The 17,760-nt window shown below is 39.7% G+C and overlaps 1 protein-coding gene across 1 annotated transcript in view; it reads right to left on the reverse strand.

The window, feature by feature from the left end:
* RAPGEF5 (Rap guanine nucleotide exchange factor 5) overlaps positions 1–17,760 on the reverse strand; it is a 156,747-nt gene that overhangs the window by 20,396 nt on the left and 118,591 nt on the right. The window contains exons 12-20 of the mRNA XM_058024290.1: positions 16,187–16,265; positions 14,923–15,067; positions 12,990–13,087; positions 12,224–12,254; positions 11,213–11,291; positions 8,109–8,258; positions 5,397–5,494; positions 3,555–3,677; positions 2,114–2,292 (exon numbers count right to left, since the gene is read on the reverse strand). Of these exons, the coding sequence (XP_057880273.1) occupies positions 2,114–2,292; positions 3,555–3,677; positions 5,397–5,494; positions 8,109–8,258; positions 11,213–11,291; positions 12,224–12,254; positions 12,990–13,087; positions 14,923–15,067; positions 16,187–16,265 (982 nt within the window). The remainder of the gene's footprint in view (positions 1–2,113; positions 2,293–3,554; positions 3,678–5,396; positions 5,495–8,108; positions 8,259–11,212; positions 11,292–12,223; positions 12,255–12,989; positions 13,088–14,922; positions 15,068–16,186; positions 16,266–17,760) is intronic.

The raw sequence follows: 17,760 nt of genomic DNA on the forward strand, positions 1-17,760 counted from the left end.
CATTTGTGTGTGAGAGTGCAAATACTCTTTTAAGACAATTTAAAGTTCCACTGGCTTCACAGGGATTTATCATCCGTACATGCCAAGGCCTTAGCCTGGAAAATGGCCAGAAGTTGTTCCAAGTTTTATAAAGCCTGCCCTTATCACTGTGTACTATCTTGAGACAGTGTATTTCTCACTTCACTTCAGCTGTCTTTGAGTTAATCCTAACTTTGTTGCTTAGATTCTCTTTATCATGAAAGCCAGGCAGCTCCCAAAGGCAACTAATTTCAAACCAAGGAAGGTGTCCAATGCAGCCTGTATGAACTGTCTGCTGGGTGCACCAACTCCTGACAGCCAGCTGTGCAGAGAAGGGATCTCTCTCACAGCCAGCTGCTGCTTGCCTGGGGAGCAACAAGGCTGCTCTTGTAATCTTTTTGTTCTAACCTTACGTTGACTTGTTTCTTTAACTCCCCAGGATGTTTTTTTTTTCTAAAAACATGCTAATTAATTTTGTTTATTGAACCACTTGTCTTCTCTTTTAGACTACTCATCAAAAGAAGCAAATGGATCTGTTTTCCAAACACTCTGTCTCCCTTTTATGTATTGACACACTTGTGTAAAATGCGTTCCTCAACAGCAAAGCACACAGATGATGAACATGAAATCTTAGCCCTGGTGGTTTCCTGACCAGACAAAGATTCCTGGCTGAACCAGTGAGCAGAGAAGAGGGAGCAGCCAGAGCTGTCCATAGTTCCCTCCCTCTCTGCCTTAGTCATAAACAGAACCTCCAGCAGGAGGGCTGCTTGGTTTGTCTCATGATGTGTTTAGCACACCATCCTTCCACCCTAATTGTTCCTCTCTCATCAACTCTTCCAGAACTGATGAGAAGGGGTGTTCATTTAGAAAGCAGTTTTTATGACAAAAAAATCCTGTGAAAACTACACATTCTCTTATTTTATCACCTACATTCTCCAGTGGTGGGTGCTTCTGCAATACACGGGGAGAGCCTGTCTACTGTTTACTGACAATTGTATTTGGTCTCCATAACTTTGGCTTTTCACTTAACAGAATAGGATCCATAAAAATAGAGCAACACTTTAGTCTGGTAGCAAATATATTCTTATTCATGTAGGACTGACACAAAATTTTTCCTGGGATGCAAATTAATGCTACAATGGTGCAAGCAAGCCGCATGGAACCAACCATTTTTTGATCATTGGTAGGGCGAGAAATGAACATATTACTGGATACCACACAACTTGCAAACTAAATCGGATCACATTTATGAGTTACACTAGATTAGATTAGAAGAATTAATTTCTCTAAAGGCAGTGCTTCACCAGAGAAGAGTCCTCTGTAAGTGCCTTGCAAATTAAATCAGCCCAGTTGATGAAGGGAACAATTTATACATTTTCCACAACCATGCATATTCAAATATTGCAGAAGACCAACAAGTGGAGAGAGAGGTGAGAAGGATGATTGCATATATTTAAATTTCTCCATTTCCTTTTCCTTGGTTACTAAGACAAAGAGTGATTACAGAGAAAAGAAGGCTCTGTGTATAGTATATATTTGTATGCTACTGCAAGACATAGAATAAATGCCAGTACTACCCAGAAACAGTGAAAGAGCAGACTGTCAAATCTAACATATGAAAAAGCCTACCACTCCAATAAATAAAAGAGTACTCCAGAGAGAATTACAGGGGGCAACAGCTTATCGCAGTTAGGTTCCTCTCTAGCGGTAGGACTTTCAAGTTTATAACAGAATGTTTTGGTTTCTCTATCTAGTTGTGAGTGACTGTTTTTCTGCCAAAATAGTTCTGTCATACAGTCCTCAGGTTATCTCAGCTCAGAAGGAGCTATCTCTGCACCATCAGGGATGTTGCAGCTGGCACTGCAGGCACAGCAGCTAAGCTGCCCAAGGGAGATTTGAGCAGCACACACTCCACCATGCCTAGTTTCGAGCAGGCTCTGCTGTTGTTATCTATGGACTGTTTTATTCAGGAATGCTAACTACACTATCAAAACACAGGATGATGAATTAGTTTTCCTTCCTTGCCTCTCTACCTACTTCTTGCCAAACAAACCATGTGAACTCAAGGATTTCTGTTGCAACACCAGCAACTTACTGGGCAGCAATCTTGATGAACTTTTTCACAAGCTGCACACGTTTGCAGAGCTGGCTACAGAGGAGTATCTCGGTGGCGACCCAAAGCTGGACCTCGTTGCATCTTTGAAGCAGAAGACTGAGATTCTCAGTGTTTTCAGCACTGCCCTGTCTGCTGAACGTGAAGTATATCAGCTCTTGCTGGAAGACATTGACAACATCAGTAGGGATATAGAAACAATTTAAATATAAATGAAATTATTTAAAACTATGTTTTTGAAACAAGGTTTGGTCACAAATGGTTATTTTTTCATTATCCATGAGCAAATCACAAATGGTTCAGGTTTGGCTTAGCAAAATCTAGAGATTTATTACAGAAGGCAGGTGGACTGGAAATCCTGCAATATATGCTCTTCTTGTTAGAATTCCCAAGGTTCCATTTCTGGCTATAGCCAGGTACAAGACATAAACAACTTATTTCTGTATTTCATCACTTCTGTTCCAGTATGAAAAATCAACCATATCAAACCTGAAAAATTTCTATTCAAACTTGTTTCTGTATTAGCCAATTTTTAATCAATAGAGGTGTGGGTTTGATTTCTGTAAAAAAAAAAAAAAAAAAAAACCAAAAAAAACAAACAAACAAACAAAAAAAAAAAAAAACAAAACAAAACAAAAAAACCCAAAAAAAACAAAACAAAACCCAAACATGGCCAGTTTCAAATTTAAAGTGCCTAAACTGAATAAAAAACCCAAAATGAAAGAAAAGGAAAGCATCTGGTGAACAGCAAGGCAATTTTACATTCATTTTCTCAGAAAGCCAACATGCTTGTCAGTAAATGATATTTTTAAGAGAGCTTTTCTACTGTTAACTGTGTGTTTTACTCAGCAAACCAAACCAGAACCCATCAAAGTCATTGAAACAACCCAATGGGCCCTGAAGTGCACCATTATCTCATTTAATAAAGCTTGCCCAGTATTCTTCATCTCACTGCAGCCTAACAAGAACAGGGACAGTGATGTGTCCATCTGAATTGCTGAAGCTGTGAATTCTTTTGCTGCTAAAGTGATATGAAAAACAACTATTTGTGGAGTCCCATATTTACTGAAACATTATCAAGTGCATAGGACATTTTGCATATGTAACACATTCACAGAGAAAGTTTTTAGAACATAATCATGGTCTTCTACTCTTCTGAGGCAAATCTCAATAGAACACATCAGGTATACAGGGAACATATGAGATGCCCAAACACAGAAAAGTTACAAACCTCTGACCATTCTTTTCAGTCTCAAGGACTGAAAAGTAGCTCTTGGACCTGTGACCATGACTGAGAGCTGCCAAATCATGTTGTCATGACAGTGAAGCAAGCAGCCAGGAGTACCAATGCTCCAAAATCCACCACAGTGATGCAGTGCTGCATGACAGTAATATACCTGGAAGTGGATGTGGTGCTTCTTACCTCATGAATTGCATTGAAGAGGCTCCAGTCAAAGTTTGTTAGTTCTAAGGCAAGATCCCAGGTGTTAATTCCCAAAATCCTCACAGATCTTTGCTGCAATTCCTCATTTTCAGAAAATGGGCTCTAAATGAACAGACAAGAGCAAAACAAATTCCTCAAGAAATGCCAAAGGTTCTGCAATGAAACAGTTACTGGACTAAGGTACCAAACAGAGCTGAGTAGGTAATCTTCTCTAAGTGCACTCTGAGGGCTTTTTTCCCCACTAATCAAAATGAAGGAACTATAACCTCTTTAATAAATAGCTTGAAATGGGAAATGGGTCAATAGCATCAATGATTTGCTTTGGAGAGTCAGGCTTTCTCCCTCTCTTCTTCTCTCTCTCAACCTTGAATATAAAACACTGGCTAAGCAGAGAGCATAATGAAAATAAAATCTAAATTAAGACACCAGTAAATTTTCTGATATAAAAGAATCATTCTAAAACCATATTGGATTAAGAATAAATGCACATAACTTGCCCTCTAGTCCACTTTTACAAATAACAAAAGTCCATATATTTTATGATTAATCTACCCCAAATGTAATCAACAAAGAGTAAAATGCTGTGAGTTCTGATCCATAAAAGTTACTTAGTATATTACTGTGGAGTGCTGTGGTATTGCTGGCATTCAGGGTAATTTGACATTTCAATTACTAGCTGGAATTTTCAAGTTTTGCATTTCTCCTGACTTTTTTAACCTCATCAGTCTGAAACTTGGCACATGAACCATCTGCCAAAATGGAAGATTATTCTTACCAGTTAAGCCATTACTTTGGTGCTATATTTCAGACAGCAACAGCAAGTTTTGCAATCCTTATTATGTAACTAATGAAACTAGATTGGCTATCACCTGTCTACACTGGAAACCTTCCCTTAATATTCACATTTTTAGAGATGACTCAAAAGCCAGAAATAATGGGGATGACAGATTACAATGATAGTGGCATGTCAGCTCTTCAGGGCACATTGATCCCACAAAATGTAAATAGGCATTTCTCATCCCGAGGATGAATGCACAGATCCTAGAGGAGGTACTGACAACATGCACAAGTCAGCTGTGATACAGCCCCTACTCCTTCTGGAAACATCTGCATAATTAGCAGAAAACTGCTGGAACACCAAAGTGCCTGACTGTGCCTGCCTCACTGAGGTTTTGGGAAAGCATGGAGGGAGGGAGGTTGCAATCCTGAAGACAGAGGGAAGGAAGGATGAGAGAGATCTGCTGCCTCTCCATCTGCTGACCTTCCCAGCGACAGCAAGAGGATGGAGAGATAGACAGACAGAAAGAAAGGAGGACACACCCCCAGTGCTACACACCAGCTGCCACAACACAGGGGTGACACTGATGGGTCTTGTGGATCTCACAAAACATCTATTTCCACATGCAGTAATTCCAGGGAATTTGTTCACCACTTTGAATGATTATGTACCAGCCAAAGTGCCACAGAGGCGCAAGGCAGGGCGGGGAGGAAAGAGTCACAAGAGCCCTGAATAATCCTCATCCCATCCATTCTGGTACAAACACAGGTCAGCTTCCCCAGGCTGATGTAGATTGCAAGATTTAAGCTGCACAGAAGCTTTGGTTTATTTAAAATTGATGAACAAATTCCATTACTGTTCAGTCAAATAACTGCTGTTAATGAAAGATTTTTTTTTTTTTAAGAAATAGAGCAGCTCAGTAAGCTTTACTAGGGAAGCAAAAAATAAATTCTGCATTGCAAAAGCCCTCTGAGAGGAATACTAAGGTTTTGATTTAGAGTAAGACAAACAAAAAATGGGAAATATACAATACCAATCCTTACCAAAGAATCAGTCAGATCTTTTCGGTACACAAACATACGACTGGATGACTCCAAAGATTTTGAGATGGCCAAATCATTTGGTTGTAGCGCGTGTTTTTCTGTAAAAACAGCAAAAAACCAGAAGGTTCAGAACAGGAGTAAAAGCTGTATATGAGAAATAAAGGTACAATTGTATTTGTGAAGCCACATCAACCTCTTAGAAGGCAACTAAGCATCAAATTCAGTCTCTGTAGGGACCAATCATCTCCACCCTGCTCAGGCATGATAAAGGCAAGATAGCTCTGATGGACTAGAGCACAGAAGCTTCCTGCTTCTGCTTTCAAACTGCATTTCACATAGAACAGAAAGAAACCTTGAAATCATCTGGTCTAGCCTCCAATGCCTTAAAGAGCATTTAATTTCAGCCCAGTGTATCTAGTATAAATGTAGTGAATTTTGTAAGAGCAGAGTGTCTCAGCCTCCAGAGACTGAGCTGTTCTGTGTCACTGGAGACAAAACCAGGGGTGGAGATTAAATCAGTAGCCACAGCCAGTGAGCAGGAAAAGAAGTTTAAAGGATCCCATCACCATGAAATTCACCCCATGGAGAAGAGCTGCATAGTCCTTTGTAACACAGTATTTATAGTAATTCTTCTAGACTTAGAGCAAACAATTTGGGAAATAGCTGAGTAAAAGAGCAGGACACTGGTAGCAAACAGAAGGGACTTTTTTTTTTCTCCAGTCCAGAGTTGAGCTGGTTCAGCTCTGTGGAATCCTTAACGAACTAGAGTAAGGTGGGGGGGGAAATTAAGCAAAACTTCAAATACAGCTTAAAAACTGCCTTGCAAAAACTGTCACTTCCTGAGGGCTCCAAGTAATCCTCTGGAGACCAGATACATGGTAGACCCAAAACTACACCAAGAACACTGACAGCTACCCTGGACTCTGCATTGCCCATGAGGAGTAGAACCAGGAGAAATCTGAGAGCCAAATATAATTTCAGACAGTTTTCCCTTTTATCCATGCTCACTTATCCACTGATGCACAAATACATTAGCTGAACTATAATTATGTTTTTTCAAGATAATTTTGAATGAAGACCTTGCTTATCCATTATTGGACTACAATAAAAACAGGTTCTCCAATGCTCATACTGCTGCCCTCCAAGTGGATGAAAGACAAGAGTTCTAAGTCACACAAACAGCAAAAACACAAAGCAGAAAAAAAAAGCAGAGCAGGTTGGTGTTTATTACTTGCAATACAGGATGCATAAGAAGAAAGACACTGATATTGTTGTATTTCAAATTTACTCAGGAAATGTAACTAAATAACATTTTAGGGGTTATAAAGATCAGGTACAAATGGCTTTCCTACTATACCTGCATTTTATTTACTGTCTCTCATTGAAAACCAAGTGGCAACCACTTCCATTTTGTGGCTTTCCTGGGAACCAATATAGTGTGCTTCATTATTTATGAATGGTTGGTTTTCTTTAGCTAAGCAGGCAGTTAGGACCAGATTTATTGCTATCAGAACAAAACTTGACCTGCTCTTGAACAGGAGAGAAAGACCTGAAAAACAACAGCAGCAGAGTGATTTCTCAGTGCTGTGAAATGCCCTGAAGGTGAGTTTGGGCACACACAAGGGTAAAAAGCATATGCCTGAAAGTGATATAGCCTGGATGGCCATGACACTCATGTGTGATGCTCCCAATGGCTGCTCTGTGCCCAGGGTCTCAGCAATCAGAGCAGGGCACCATCTCCCTGACACACACATCAGTGCACTCAAAAATAGGTTTATTTAATTGAGCTTCACATGGGCGGGAAAAAAGTGACCTTCCAGTTCTGAATCAAAGATACAAACAGAACAAGCCAGCACTTGTGTGGATTTCATTTAACTAGACTGACAAAGTAGTAGCAATGAGTGCTGTAATTAAAAGACCCATCCTTTGTCTTAGGGGGTCAACACCAACTAATGTTATCTGAGAATACTGCCAAGATATTCTACACTCTTAGTCCTTTTGTAGATCCAGCTCACGGTTCTATGCACTTAGTTAAATTGCTTCCAAAAAACACTACAATGATCAAAACAATCTGACCAAGGAGCTTGAGACCTGCCAAAGATCAAAGAAGATCTTGGGACTTTGGCTGGTCTCTAGTAACACTCCACAATCACTATAGTCTTTCTTAAAAAAGACAATAAGACCTTCTATTTAATGACTAACACCAAAACAATAGGCAAAAGATGTCAGTTGCTGCTTACAAAATATTGCTGAGATTGCTTCCAGTATCTTAATTGTGCAAATACATGTCTTCCTCCTTTCAGCTCAAGAATATTTGTTACCTATGCCATAAATGAGGAAACAGCCATGCATATAGCATTTGCTATTCCCGTCTCCATTTTCAAGGCAAACCATGCCTCATTGCCTTCAAAATTAATTTAAATTCCAAAATAGGAGATTCATCTGTGAAAAAGAAATAAAACCTTGCAATTCTGCTGAAGACTGAGAGTTCTTTACACTCCCTTCCCAGGCAGGAGATGCTACATCCCACAGTACCCAAGAAAGAGCTGTTGCCATGGAAACAAGTCTCTGGGAAGCAGCTCCTCATTGTTCCCCTGGTCCCCCAGCTGTGGGCCCACAGAGGAACAGTTGCATCCTTGCATCAGAAAATGCCAGCCCTCCCTTACCTGATGCAATAAAAGGTGAGTAGTCAGATGAAGGGAAGTTACTCACCACCAGAGAACGAGACTGCCACCAGCACCAACTCCTCCTCCGGGTACTGGATCTTTTCTGCCACGATCTTCAGAATCTCCTGAGCTGAAGTTGACACTTGAGCTTTCACACTGACATAGGAGTGCTCTGTTATATACACACGGCAGAAAACTGCACAAAGGAACAAAGACATGCTCAGCTGTAGGCAGAGATACCTGAACAGAGCAAAGAACAAACTTGCAGACTGCACCACAGCAATGCCTCAGCTGGCTGGCTGCTGCTGGAAGGGCAGTCACTGCACCCTGACACAAAGGACATGAAACTAAGCAGAAACATCACCATTTTTCCCCTCCCCACTTCCTCTCCCTGAAAAATGAGAGAGGCAGGCAAATGGAAACATAGACTCCCACAGCAATATCTATTTAAGATCTCCTACCCTGAGGATTTGTCACAGACAACTTCCTTCACTGCCTATCTTCTGTGAAACTCAGCGGTTGCCATTTTTTCTCCCTTCATTTTAGGTTCAGATAAATCAGTATACTTCATGTCTGCTGCAGAAATTATTTTGGACCTCCATTTCTACCTGGAACAGGAAGCTTTGCAAGAACATTGCTCCCAGGTTTTCAACCACTCCTGATATTTTATCTGTCTAGACATCTAAACAACTTGCCAGAGTATTTCAGCACCAGCAGAGACTGCCCAAACTGCCATACAATCAGTTCTGACAACTCATTTCTTGAATCACAAGCAGCACATATAAATGGGAATGGTTTGGAGAAACTCCCTGGGCTCCCTACTTCCACGGAGGTCCATGAGTTGGTTCAGCTCTGGGAATGTTGTGGTCAGCTCAGCGATTACTTTTTTCTGCTACAAAAAGGGATGTACACTCTTTCTGCCTGCCAGAATTTTAGGTTTACATCTTTTGCAGAGTTTGCCCTAGCTAGTTCTTTGAAATATGGCTGCCACACTTAAGTGGAAGAAACTGAGCTGCAGACTTGCATAAATATTTTGAAAATTACATATGCTAATCAGAATCGTCACAGCTCTTAGTTTCACACTCACTTCAGTGCTCAATTAAACTTTCAATTTCCTTCTCCTCTAGCACTTCTTATTCTAGACAGGCTGCTACCATGCCAACACAGGACAACTTTTTTTCTCAGGAACTGTTATATTTTTTTTTATTATCTTTATTGACAGATGTATGTAGCAATAGCTCTTTGCTTGTCCTACAGATCTTCATGGCTTCAGGGCACTTTCATTAGTGAAGACTATGCCAGAAGCAGTTAAGAACTCAATCCTTGAGAAAAGGGTTTTTTCCTGTTGTAGTAAAGAAAAAATGAATATGAGAATGAAGGAGGAACTTAGCATTGAGTATTGGGGAAAAAAAGCCATTTGATTTTATAATTCCTTTTTAACCTGTCTCTGTTGACAGAGAATAAATGAGATGCTCATTCTATGGCAGAATATTTTATCAGAATAGATACACATCATGAAGATGGAGACATCCAACTGCATTTGAAATTACAAGGTAGAAAAATAAATTTTAAAAAATCTGATAGGAATATTTGGACTCCATATGCAAACTGACACACCTTGCTTACACTGACTTTGTTTGAAATGTCCTCTTGGTCATTTGCAAAGGGACAATGACAGTGATGTCATGTTATAAATGGGCTATTGACTTATCCTTCTTTTAACTGAACTAAATCAACCCACAGGTCAGATGCTCATGCACAACCACCATAGTGATTCTCCCCCTCACACCCTTCCAACGTTCTATCTATGGTATCTCTTGGGATGGACCACATCATCTCTTCCAGGAGCCTGTGCTGCTCCTCTGTCAGAAGGAGGGAATGCCAGAGGGAGGAAGTAGCCATGGGCTGCAAGCTGCCATGGTAATGATTGCAACCGAGGATAAAACACCTCTGGTCAAGTGGCACGGTGCAGCTGGACAGACCCATCCTCCACAAGCACCATCAGCCAGACAGCAATCCACCACACATGTTAGATGTCCATCCTCTGCATCTGTCTCTCCCTTCCCCAACTTCACTCTGGCTATTTCATTCCTTCAATCCCATCATAATCCACGGCTTCTGCTCTCAAGCAGTGAGACAAAAGCAATTTAACTCAGTCAGGACTGGCCTTGCTGGGTCCTGTCCTGGTGGCTGTCCTACCACAGTCACACAGTCTGTCCCCTCCCTTGCACCAGCACCCTTTCCTTTCCAGTCACCCACAAGCTGGGTCCAGCTTCAAAAACATAATGAGTGTGGGGGTTCACATCCACAAATAACATTTTTAGAAGAAGCCTTGGTATCATAAACCTCAAAACCCCCTACATTTGAAGCACAAAAAGAGGATTATCTATCAGCAGCACACATTGTGCAAGTCTTTTGACTTGGCGTAGAACAAGCTCAGTTTTTATTCTGTCACAAATGAGCACTAAAAATACACTGACTTCAAGTGAACTTCTGGAGTTTTGTTCCCAGTAAGAAATGAAGATCTACTGTCAAAGAGCCAGGTAGGAGGTCCTTCTGCCCTTCCCTGCTTGTGTACACAGTGTTCTCCTCTCTGCCTCCTTCCTGGCTCAGGCATTGCAGGAGGGTGGCAGCCTCACTGCCTTACAGTACCAATGGTGAGGCAGGGAATTGCCTTTGGAAATGGCTGGCATTAAAGTGAAGTGGCACCTCACACTCCACACAGAGATGTTTTTGAGCAGAGAAGGAGCTAAGGCATGTTCACAGAGCTGGCAGATCCTGGCCCATTACATGTGACAGGCTTGTTCATTCACCTTTCACAGCCAAGATATAGGTCAAGAGACCAAGAGCATGAACTGGAGCAGAACTAATGGCTGGTGGATGGGCTGCCAGCACACCTGGGACATACACAGGACTGTGACAGGGGTGCTGGAGGAACTGGACAGGGAAAAAACCCCCTTGAAATATCATGGCACTGCTGAGCCCTACCAACCAGGAGGAAGAAGGAAAACTTGTCAAATATTTCTTCTTTTGTGTCCCTAAGGTCTTGTTCAAAAGCTATATGTCAGCTAAAGAATATTTGCATTGAAGTCTTTTGGAAACAATTGTATAGCTCTTGAGGTTTCTCTCCATTCTTTCATTTATACTCACTTTCTTCTGTTTCATTCACAGTTCCTCTGTGCTGCAGCCAGTTCTCCTTTACACTGAACTGGGGGAAAAAGGTTTTATTCTGTGAAGGAGTGGAAAAGAAACAAAGGGGAAAAAAAATCAGTGATTTTTTGCATCCCTGCTGTTTACAAAGCAGTAATTCATGGAATCCAGCATTTAACCCATATGTCTGGCCAAAAGGTTTCTGCATAGGAAGTACACCCACCCTTTCTTGGAGCAGTAAACTGGGAGTTGCCTTACTAAATAATGGCCAAGGTGGGGATTTTGGAGGAAGCAGGACATGCCAAGGCTAAGCAGCCTGCACAATTCAAGGTTTTCTGTATTCACGTTCAGAGCCCATTTCTTACACACTTCTTATATACATTTCCCATGTAGCAATCAGCCTATTTAGCAATTTCACTACAATCTCATGTTCTGCCTTCCACATTTTTGCAGGAACATTTTAAGCTTATTACACACTTCACCTTCAGCCCAGTAAAACTGACAAACACAGCAATTCACCTCTGAGCAGTTTGTACCCCAACTTTTCTCTGGCTGCAACTTCTCCCTCCAGTCAGACAGACAGAATCATGTTCCTCTCTTTTTGTCTGTCCCTGTCACAACAAATGCACCCTTTGCTCTGTTTACGTGACATCCACGTCAATGTCTTTGTTCAGCCTGGTTTGCCCAGCTTACATCCCTCTAGCTCTGTGGGGACACCCTCCCAGGCCTCTCCTGAATTTTGACATCTCAAAGCATCTTGTTAACATGCTAATACTGTCACAACCACTGCAGCTTAGCTCACACTGCTGATATCCAGGATGCACTCAAAGGAAAAAAAAATGTTCCTTAAGCAGCTTTGCAGGTCTAACCTCACTGATGTGTCCTGTCATGTTTTTGGTCACCAGCCACATTCAGTTAAGAAGCCAAGAAAAGAGAGAGAAGTGGGCAGAGGGGGAAAAAAAGTGAGATGGTAAGTTAACTAGCCATCAACAACAATCAAGTTGGCATTACCTTTCGATGAGGTGAATACTCATCTACAGTGCTGAAACAAAAAGGAAAATCACAATTATTCTTTCCAGCCAAAGCTTAGGAAAAGGAAGTTGTAGCTATAACAAACTTTACAACATCAGCAAGTTTTTAACAGTAAATGATCACTGCAGAAAGGCCCCAGAAGTTCTTCAGGAAAAACTAAAGGCATTGGGCTCAGCCAGAGAACTTTCCTTTGACTTGCATAATCGATGTAGTGAAAAGCAACGCTGCCAGCTCATGAGCTGCTGGAGTAGTCACAGCAGTCAGAGTCATCCTCAAGTGCACTGCTCCTCCCACTTCTCCAATAGCCAAACCACGGAAACAACCTCCATTTGTTGGAAAAACATGCCACTTAAATATTTTTAATAGATGTCATATTTAATAGTAAAATAATAACTCAGAGATGACTATTCCAAGTGATTTGCTTCTCAGTACTGCAGAGAGAATGAAGGTACCATCTGAAGTCACTGACTGCAACTTCTGAGGGAATTTTTGCCAGCTTCTTCACAAACTCTGCTCCGTCTATAAGTAATCCCAAGTGAAATTGATGGGAGTGAATGTTGAGTCACAAACACTGCCCAACAAACATCAGAAAAAATGGAATAATCTAGCCTTAGTTTTAAGAAAAGATGATTTGTAAAACTGAATATGCCTCTCACCACTTCACTGAATTACAGAAAGATAGCAACAAAAATAAATTACACTCTGAATAAAAGAAGACTTGATCATTGACACAATCAATACTTACTGACGGCGATGCATCCCAAGTATCTTCTGGAATTCTTTCAGGTCCTTCTCAAGAATGGGATACTCATACACATCATCTAACACATTTCTGTATATTGTCTACAAAACAAAGCAGTGCCTTAACACACCTGACAACTCAAACATTAAGGCATCACATCAGTAGTCTAAGTCAATTCAGGCGCTATCCTACTAAAACAAGTTTTACCATTATGTTTATGCAAAACATGTAAGGAGAGAATGTTCCTGTTTAAATTTACAGACTGTTCAATATTCAATATTCTTTGCAAAAACACTCTTACTTAGTACTGTGTACCAAGCAACAGGGCAAAATTCTTGTACTATTTTGTCTATAAACAGGAAAATTTAAAACACCACTTGTGGCTATTACATAAAACCTGGTTATGTCATCATAACACATTCTGAAGCACAACAGCATACTACACCATCATCACTTATCCAATATGATAACAAATAGGCTCATCAGATTAAGACATTTAAAATGGCAGATATTCTACTTTACCTTTCCTCACATTTGCATTCATTTTAAACTGAGTTGATATCTCCCACTAATTCCCACAACTATTCCTAGCTGTAAACTAACACATAAATAAACCTTAATTTTAATTTTGGGGGAAGACATTGTCATGACTGAAATTCTAGGAAATATTTTCTCTACAGTTTTTCTGCATCTGCACATAGCTCCTTCCCTTTCCTTTCTAAGAAACAAGGACCACATGCGTGAGCTGAGTCACCAGGTTTGCTTTGGCCTCCACATTCAAAGATTTCTGCATGAATGATTTTAGCCTGTGACCCTGTATGTTGGTTTTGCACGTGTAACTACAACCATCATTAACATTATTGCTGTTTATACTACACACAAGCTTCCAGAAGAGGAATTGTGAGACAGTGCACAGTCACACACCTCCATGGCCAGAAAGCCCTGCATCCAGGTGCAGCTCAGTGTGACATAACTGATGCCTGAAATTATGTCCCCTTTCCAGTACAGCAATACACACCTAGTACCAAAAAGCAAAAATCCTAAGGTCTCTCCTTCCATATGCAGTGTGTCCTACTTAAAAAACAAAACAAACAAAAAAAAAAAGGAATCTCAACATTTTCTCCACATTGCCTTAGTCTTGAGCAAGTGACTGAAGAGATAAAAGACCTTTAAGAAGATCTCCAGTCGCAGACAAAGAACCTCATCAGTAAAAGTGTAAGATACTGAAAAGTTTCCTAAAATACCCTCACCTTTCAACCAGCAGGGAAAAAAATACATACTGAAAAAAAAGAATCAGTAACCAGATTGATTTCAGGTTCTCAACAACAGTGCTATTTTCAACTTAACAAGGGCTTAATTAATTAATTAGTAAGAGCTGTTGGAACTCATACAGAGATATGAGAAGAACTTAGCTAACAAGTAAGGAACAAAATTTTATTTCTCAAAAATACATAAAGCTATGCTGCTCTCCATGTCTACCCAGCAAACACCATGGAATAGGATTTCACTCCTCAATCCAAGTAGCATCTCTTACATCACCTCAAAACTCCCAATGTCCACGATCCTCTGGATACTGACTGCAGACCCTATTCTTACAGACATGACTGGTGTGTCCAAGGAATGTCCACATCTTTGTAGTTTTATTTCTTACCTTCCCAACTTTTCCCAATTTCTAGTGACCACAGGAGTTCCAGAAGCTTCATATGTTAAAGTAATGCTTTTAATGTTGACTCTATTGACTATACAGGATTTCTGTTCAAACTGACTATATTTAAGACATTTAAAGAAGATATATGTAAATCATTTTATATTATAGATTTAATGGAAAAGATCTAAGTATGAAAAAATATGTTTTACAGATTTTCCTGTTGGGGCTTTTTAGACACAGTATGTAATTAAGCAGTAATGAAATGCATCACAGAAATTGTTTCAATACCTTTAAAAATTGTTTTAAATGCTCATCTTCATGTAACCAGTCTTTGTAGAGAGAAGTCCATTGAGACACCAAATGCAAGACTTTTCTTTTCCTACAGGACACATCAGAGTCATCTTCTTTCCCTTGGTGGTTCTTAGCACAATAGGTGCAGTAGGTTAAGGAACATATAATAAGAACTCAAAGAAACTTTAAAATTAACTGCTGGCAAAGAGTTTGCAATAATCTCATTTGCTAAAGAAAGGGTTTTTTTGATAGCATTGCTCAGTTTTAAATATTTTATCCTGTCTGGAGCTTTAGGAGTTTCATAACTTTTGGGAATGAATTCTCAGTAATAGGAATTTCAATTCATCCTCTGTGCCAAGAGGATTTTTTTCCCCCTTACAGATTAGAGAGGTGAGTCTATAAAAGTAAAATCAATTCAAAAGGAATTATACAATGCTCAGTCATATATTTTCTGCAGAACTGAGAATGAACTTTTGCCCTGTACACCGATGCCAATGTGAATGTCTGTGGGAAGAAGGGCAAAGCATAACAAGAACACAAAAATCAGACAAAGGAAGTCAGTTTCTTTTTGTCTGTACAAATTATACTACCTGCAGAAGTGACTCTGTCAAAATTTTAAAAAAAGCAAAATACTATTTCTACCATTTCTCTCTATTCATAAGGTAGAAGCACCAAATGTCCAATGATAACCACTGTATACACTGTTCCTGTCTCTTCATGGTTCTTTGTCTTGTAAGGGAAAAAACTGATGGTTTCAGCACAAAATTTAAAGATGGGGAAAAGATTTTAAAAAAACAAGCAAACAAACGAATGAACAAAAGGTTCATTTTATAGTCACAAGTTTATTCAAACATTGATCAATAGCTTAGTAGCTTATGCAAGTCATTAGAAATACAGGAAAACAATTCTTCTATCTCAAAATGAGCTAAGATTTATATCCTGTATTAGACGATAAAAGGAGCAGAGACTGTAAAATTCTTTACTTTTTCTCTTTGCATATTCTGTAATGTATTATGCACATGTAGGTATTCTATGGATTAACATAACCTGGGGAGGTTTTAACCCCTATTTAAATTCTACCATGTCACCATTATAAAAGTTTATTTATCTTCAAAAAAAGCTGACATAAAATTGCATTGTTGCTATGAGTTAGGCATTTGTCTCAAAACCAAGCATGTAGCTTTGATATAAGGCTCACCATTAGATAAAACTATGAGTAAATGTGTGACCCCCTTGAATATAACTTTCAGTAAAAGGATATTGCCTCAGAAGGGCCTGGCACAAGTCATCAGTCGTCATGAAAACCGTGTATGTGAGAAGGAAATCATCCAGGAGAGTTTCTGCAGAGGAAGACAAAAAAAAAGCCCAAGGTACAATACATTAGCAAGAGCAGGAACAAAGTATCTACTCCTGTTACTGTGCATGGCAGGAACAGGACCCCCGCCCTTAAAAAACACTCCAAAAGAATACAGAATACATAAAGGTTTAAGTTTCAAAAAGTTAACAATGTGTTGCCACTACAGAGATCAGTTCCTTTACTTAACAAATACATCCTCCGCTCCCAAAGCACCAACAGGAACAATTATGCACAAAATAATTCATCATAGTTCAGGAACCAGTAAGAAAGAGTCCTTATAACAAACACTGCCATCCTGGTTACCTCAGCTGCACACAAAGCAGCCTTCCACACATTAGCTTGTTCTGTAAATTCACAAGAATAGCTTTTGGTAATAAGAGAAAAAAACTAGGATTGCCATGAACTGTGATTAACATCTATGCACAGTAGTTGAGAACCACAAAATAAATATACTCAAATGTTTAGATGGATGTTCGGTTAGTCTTGTGGGCAATCACTGTGAGTGCTGAGAATTTTCTCTAAGGTTTGTTCAATTGTATCAATGAAGGTTTTTTCTCCTCCTGGTTTCTATCAGTGTTACAAGACCAGGCTGAAGGTACTTGCTAACAGACCAACGCTACGCACTGAAGCTATTAGCACCTCAGGTTGTCGGGAGAGCCAGACAGTTTAGGATTTCAGTGTAACTTTTTCATTCCTTATTCCCATGTCACACTCTTTTTAGGATTTTTCCAAACCTTTACAGCACACATCACTGAGGTGAAAGCACTAGGTTTGATCTTGGGTGACAGGGCTCAAGGTAATCTCATAGTGTCTTCAAAACCCCAGCGGCAGAATGGAGATAAGACCGAGCCAGACTTTTCCTGGAGATTTGCTACAAAATTATATGGGACAACCATCAGAGATGGCAACAAAAGAAAATTTGTCTAGATTAAGATACTTATTTTTCCCTCCTGTGGAGAGGCCAGCCTTGACAGGTTACCTGTAGTGTCCAACATCACTACATTCAGGGCTTGCCTGTGCAAAGCTCTGAGCATCCTGGTTTAACCGAATCTGCTTCCAGCACAGGTTGGATCCAACGGTTTCACAGCTCCCTTCCAAATGAAATTATTACAAAATTTGCAAAAAAATTTGATTCTAATTTTAACTACTCATGCACGATGCATGATCTAGAGTATTTGGTTCACACAACGAAGTCTTTACTGCAAATAGACAATGTAATTGGTCTTGGTAACCACAAAAAAAAAGTTTCTGTTTCTTCCTCTGGTGGTTTTTTTGGTGGTTTTTTGTTTGTTTGCTTGCTTGTTTTTTGTTTTTTGTTTTTTTTTTGTTGTTGTTTGTGTTTTTTGTTGGTTTTTTTTCCAAATTGTAAGATTTCCCACAACTTTTGAGGGATTCCTTTTGACTGTATTTTTTTAAATTTCAGCAAACACATTGTGTTTCCTTTAACAAGAGAACAACTCTGTTTTTTTCAGATAAGA

This window comes from Melospiza georgiana, chromosome 1, assembly GCF_028018845.1.
Source record: "Melospiza georgiana isolate bMelGeo1 chromosome 1, bMelGeo1.pri, whole genome shotgun sequence".
Lineage (NCBI taxonomy): Eukaryota > Metazoa > Chordata > Aves > Passeriformes > Passerellidae > Melospiza > Melospiza georgiana.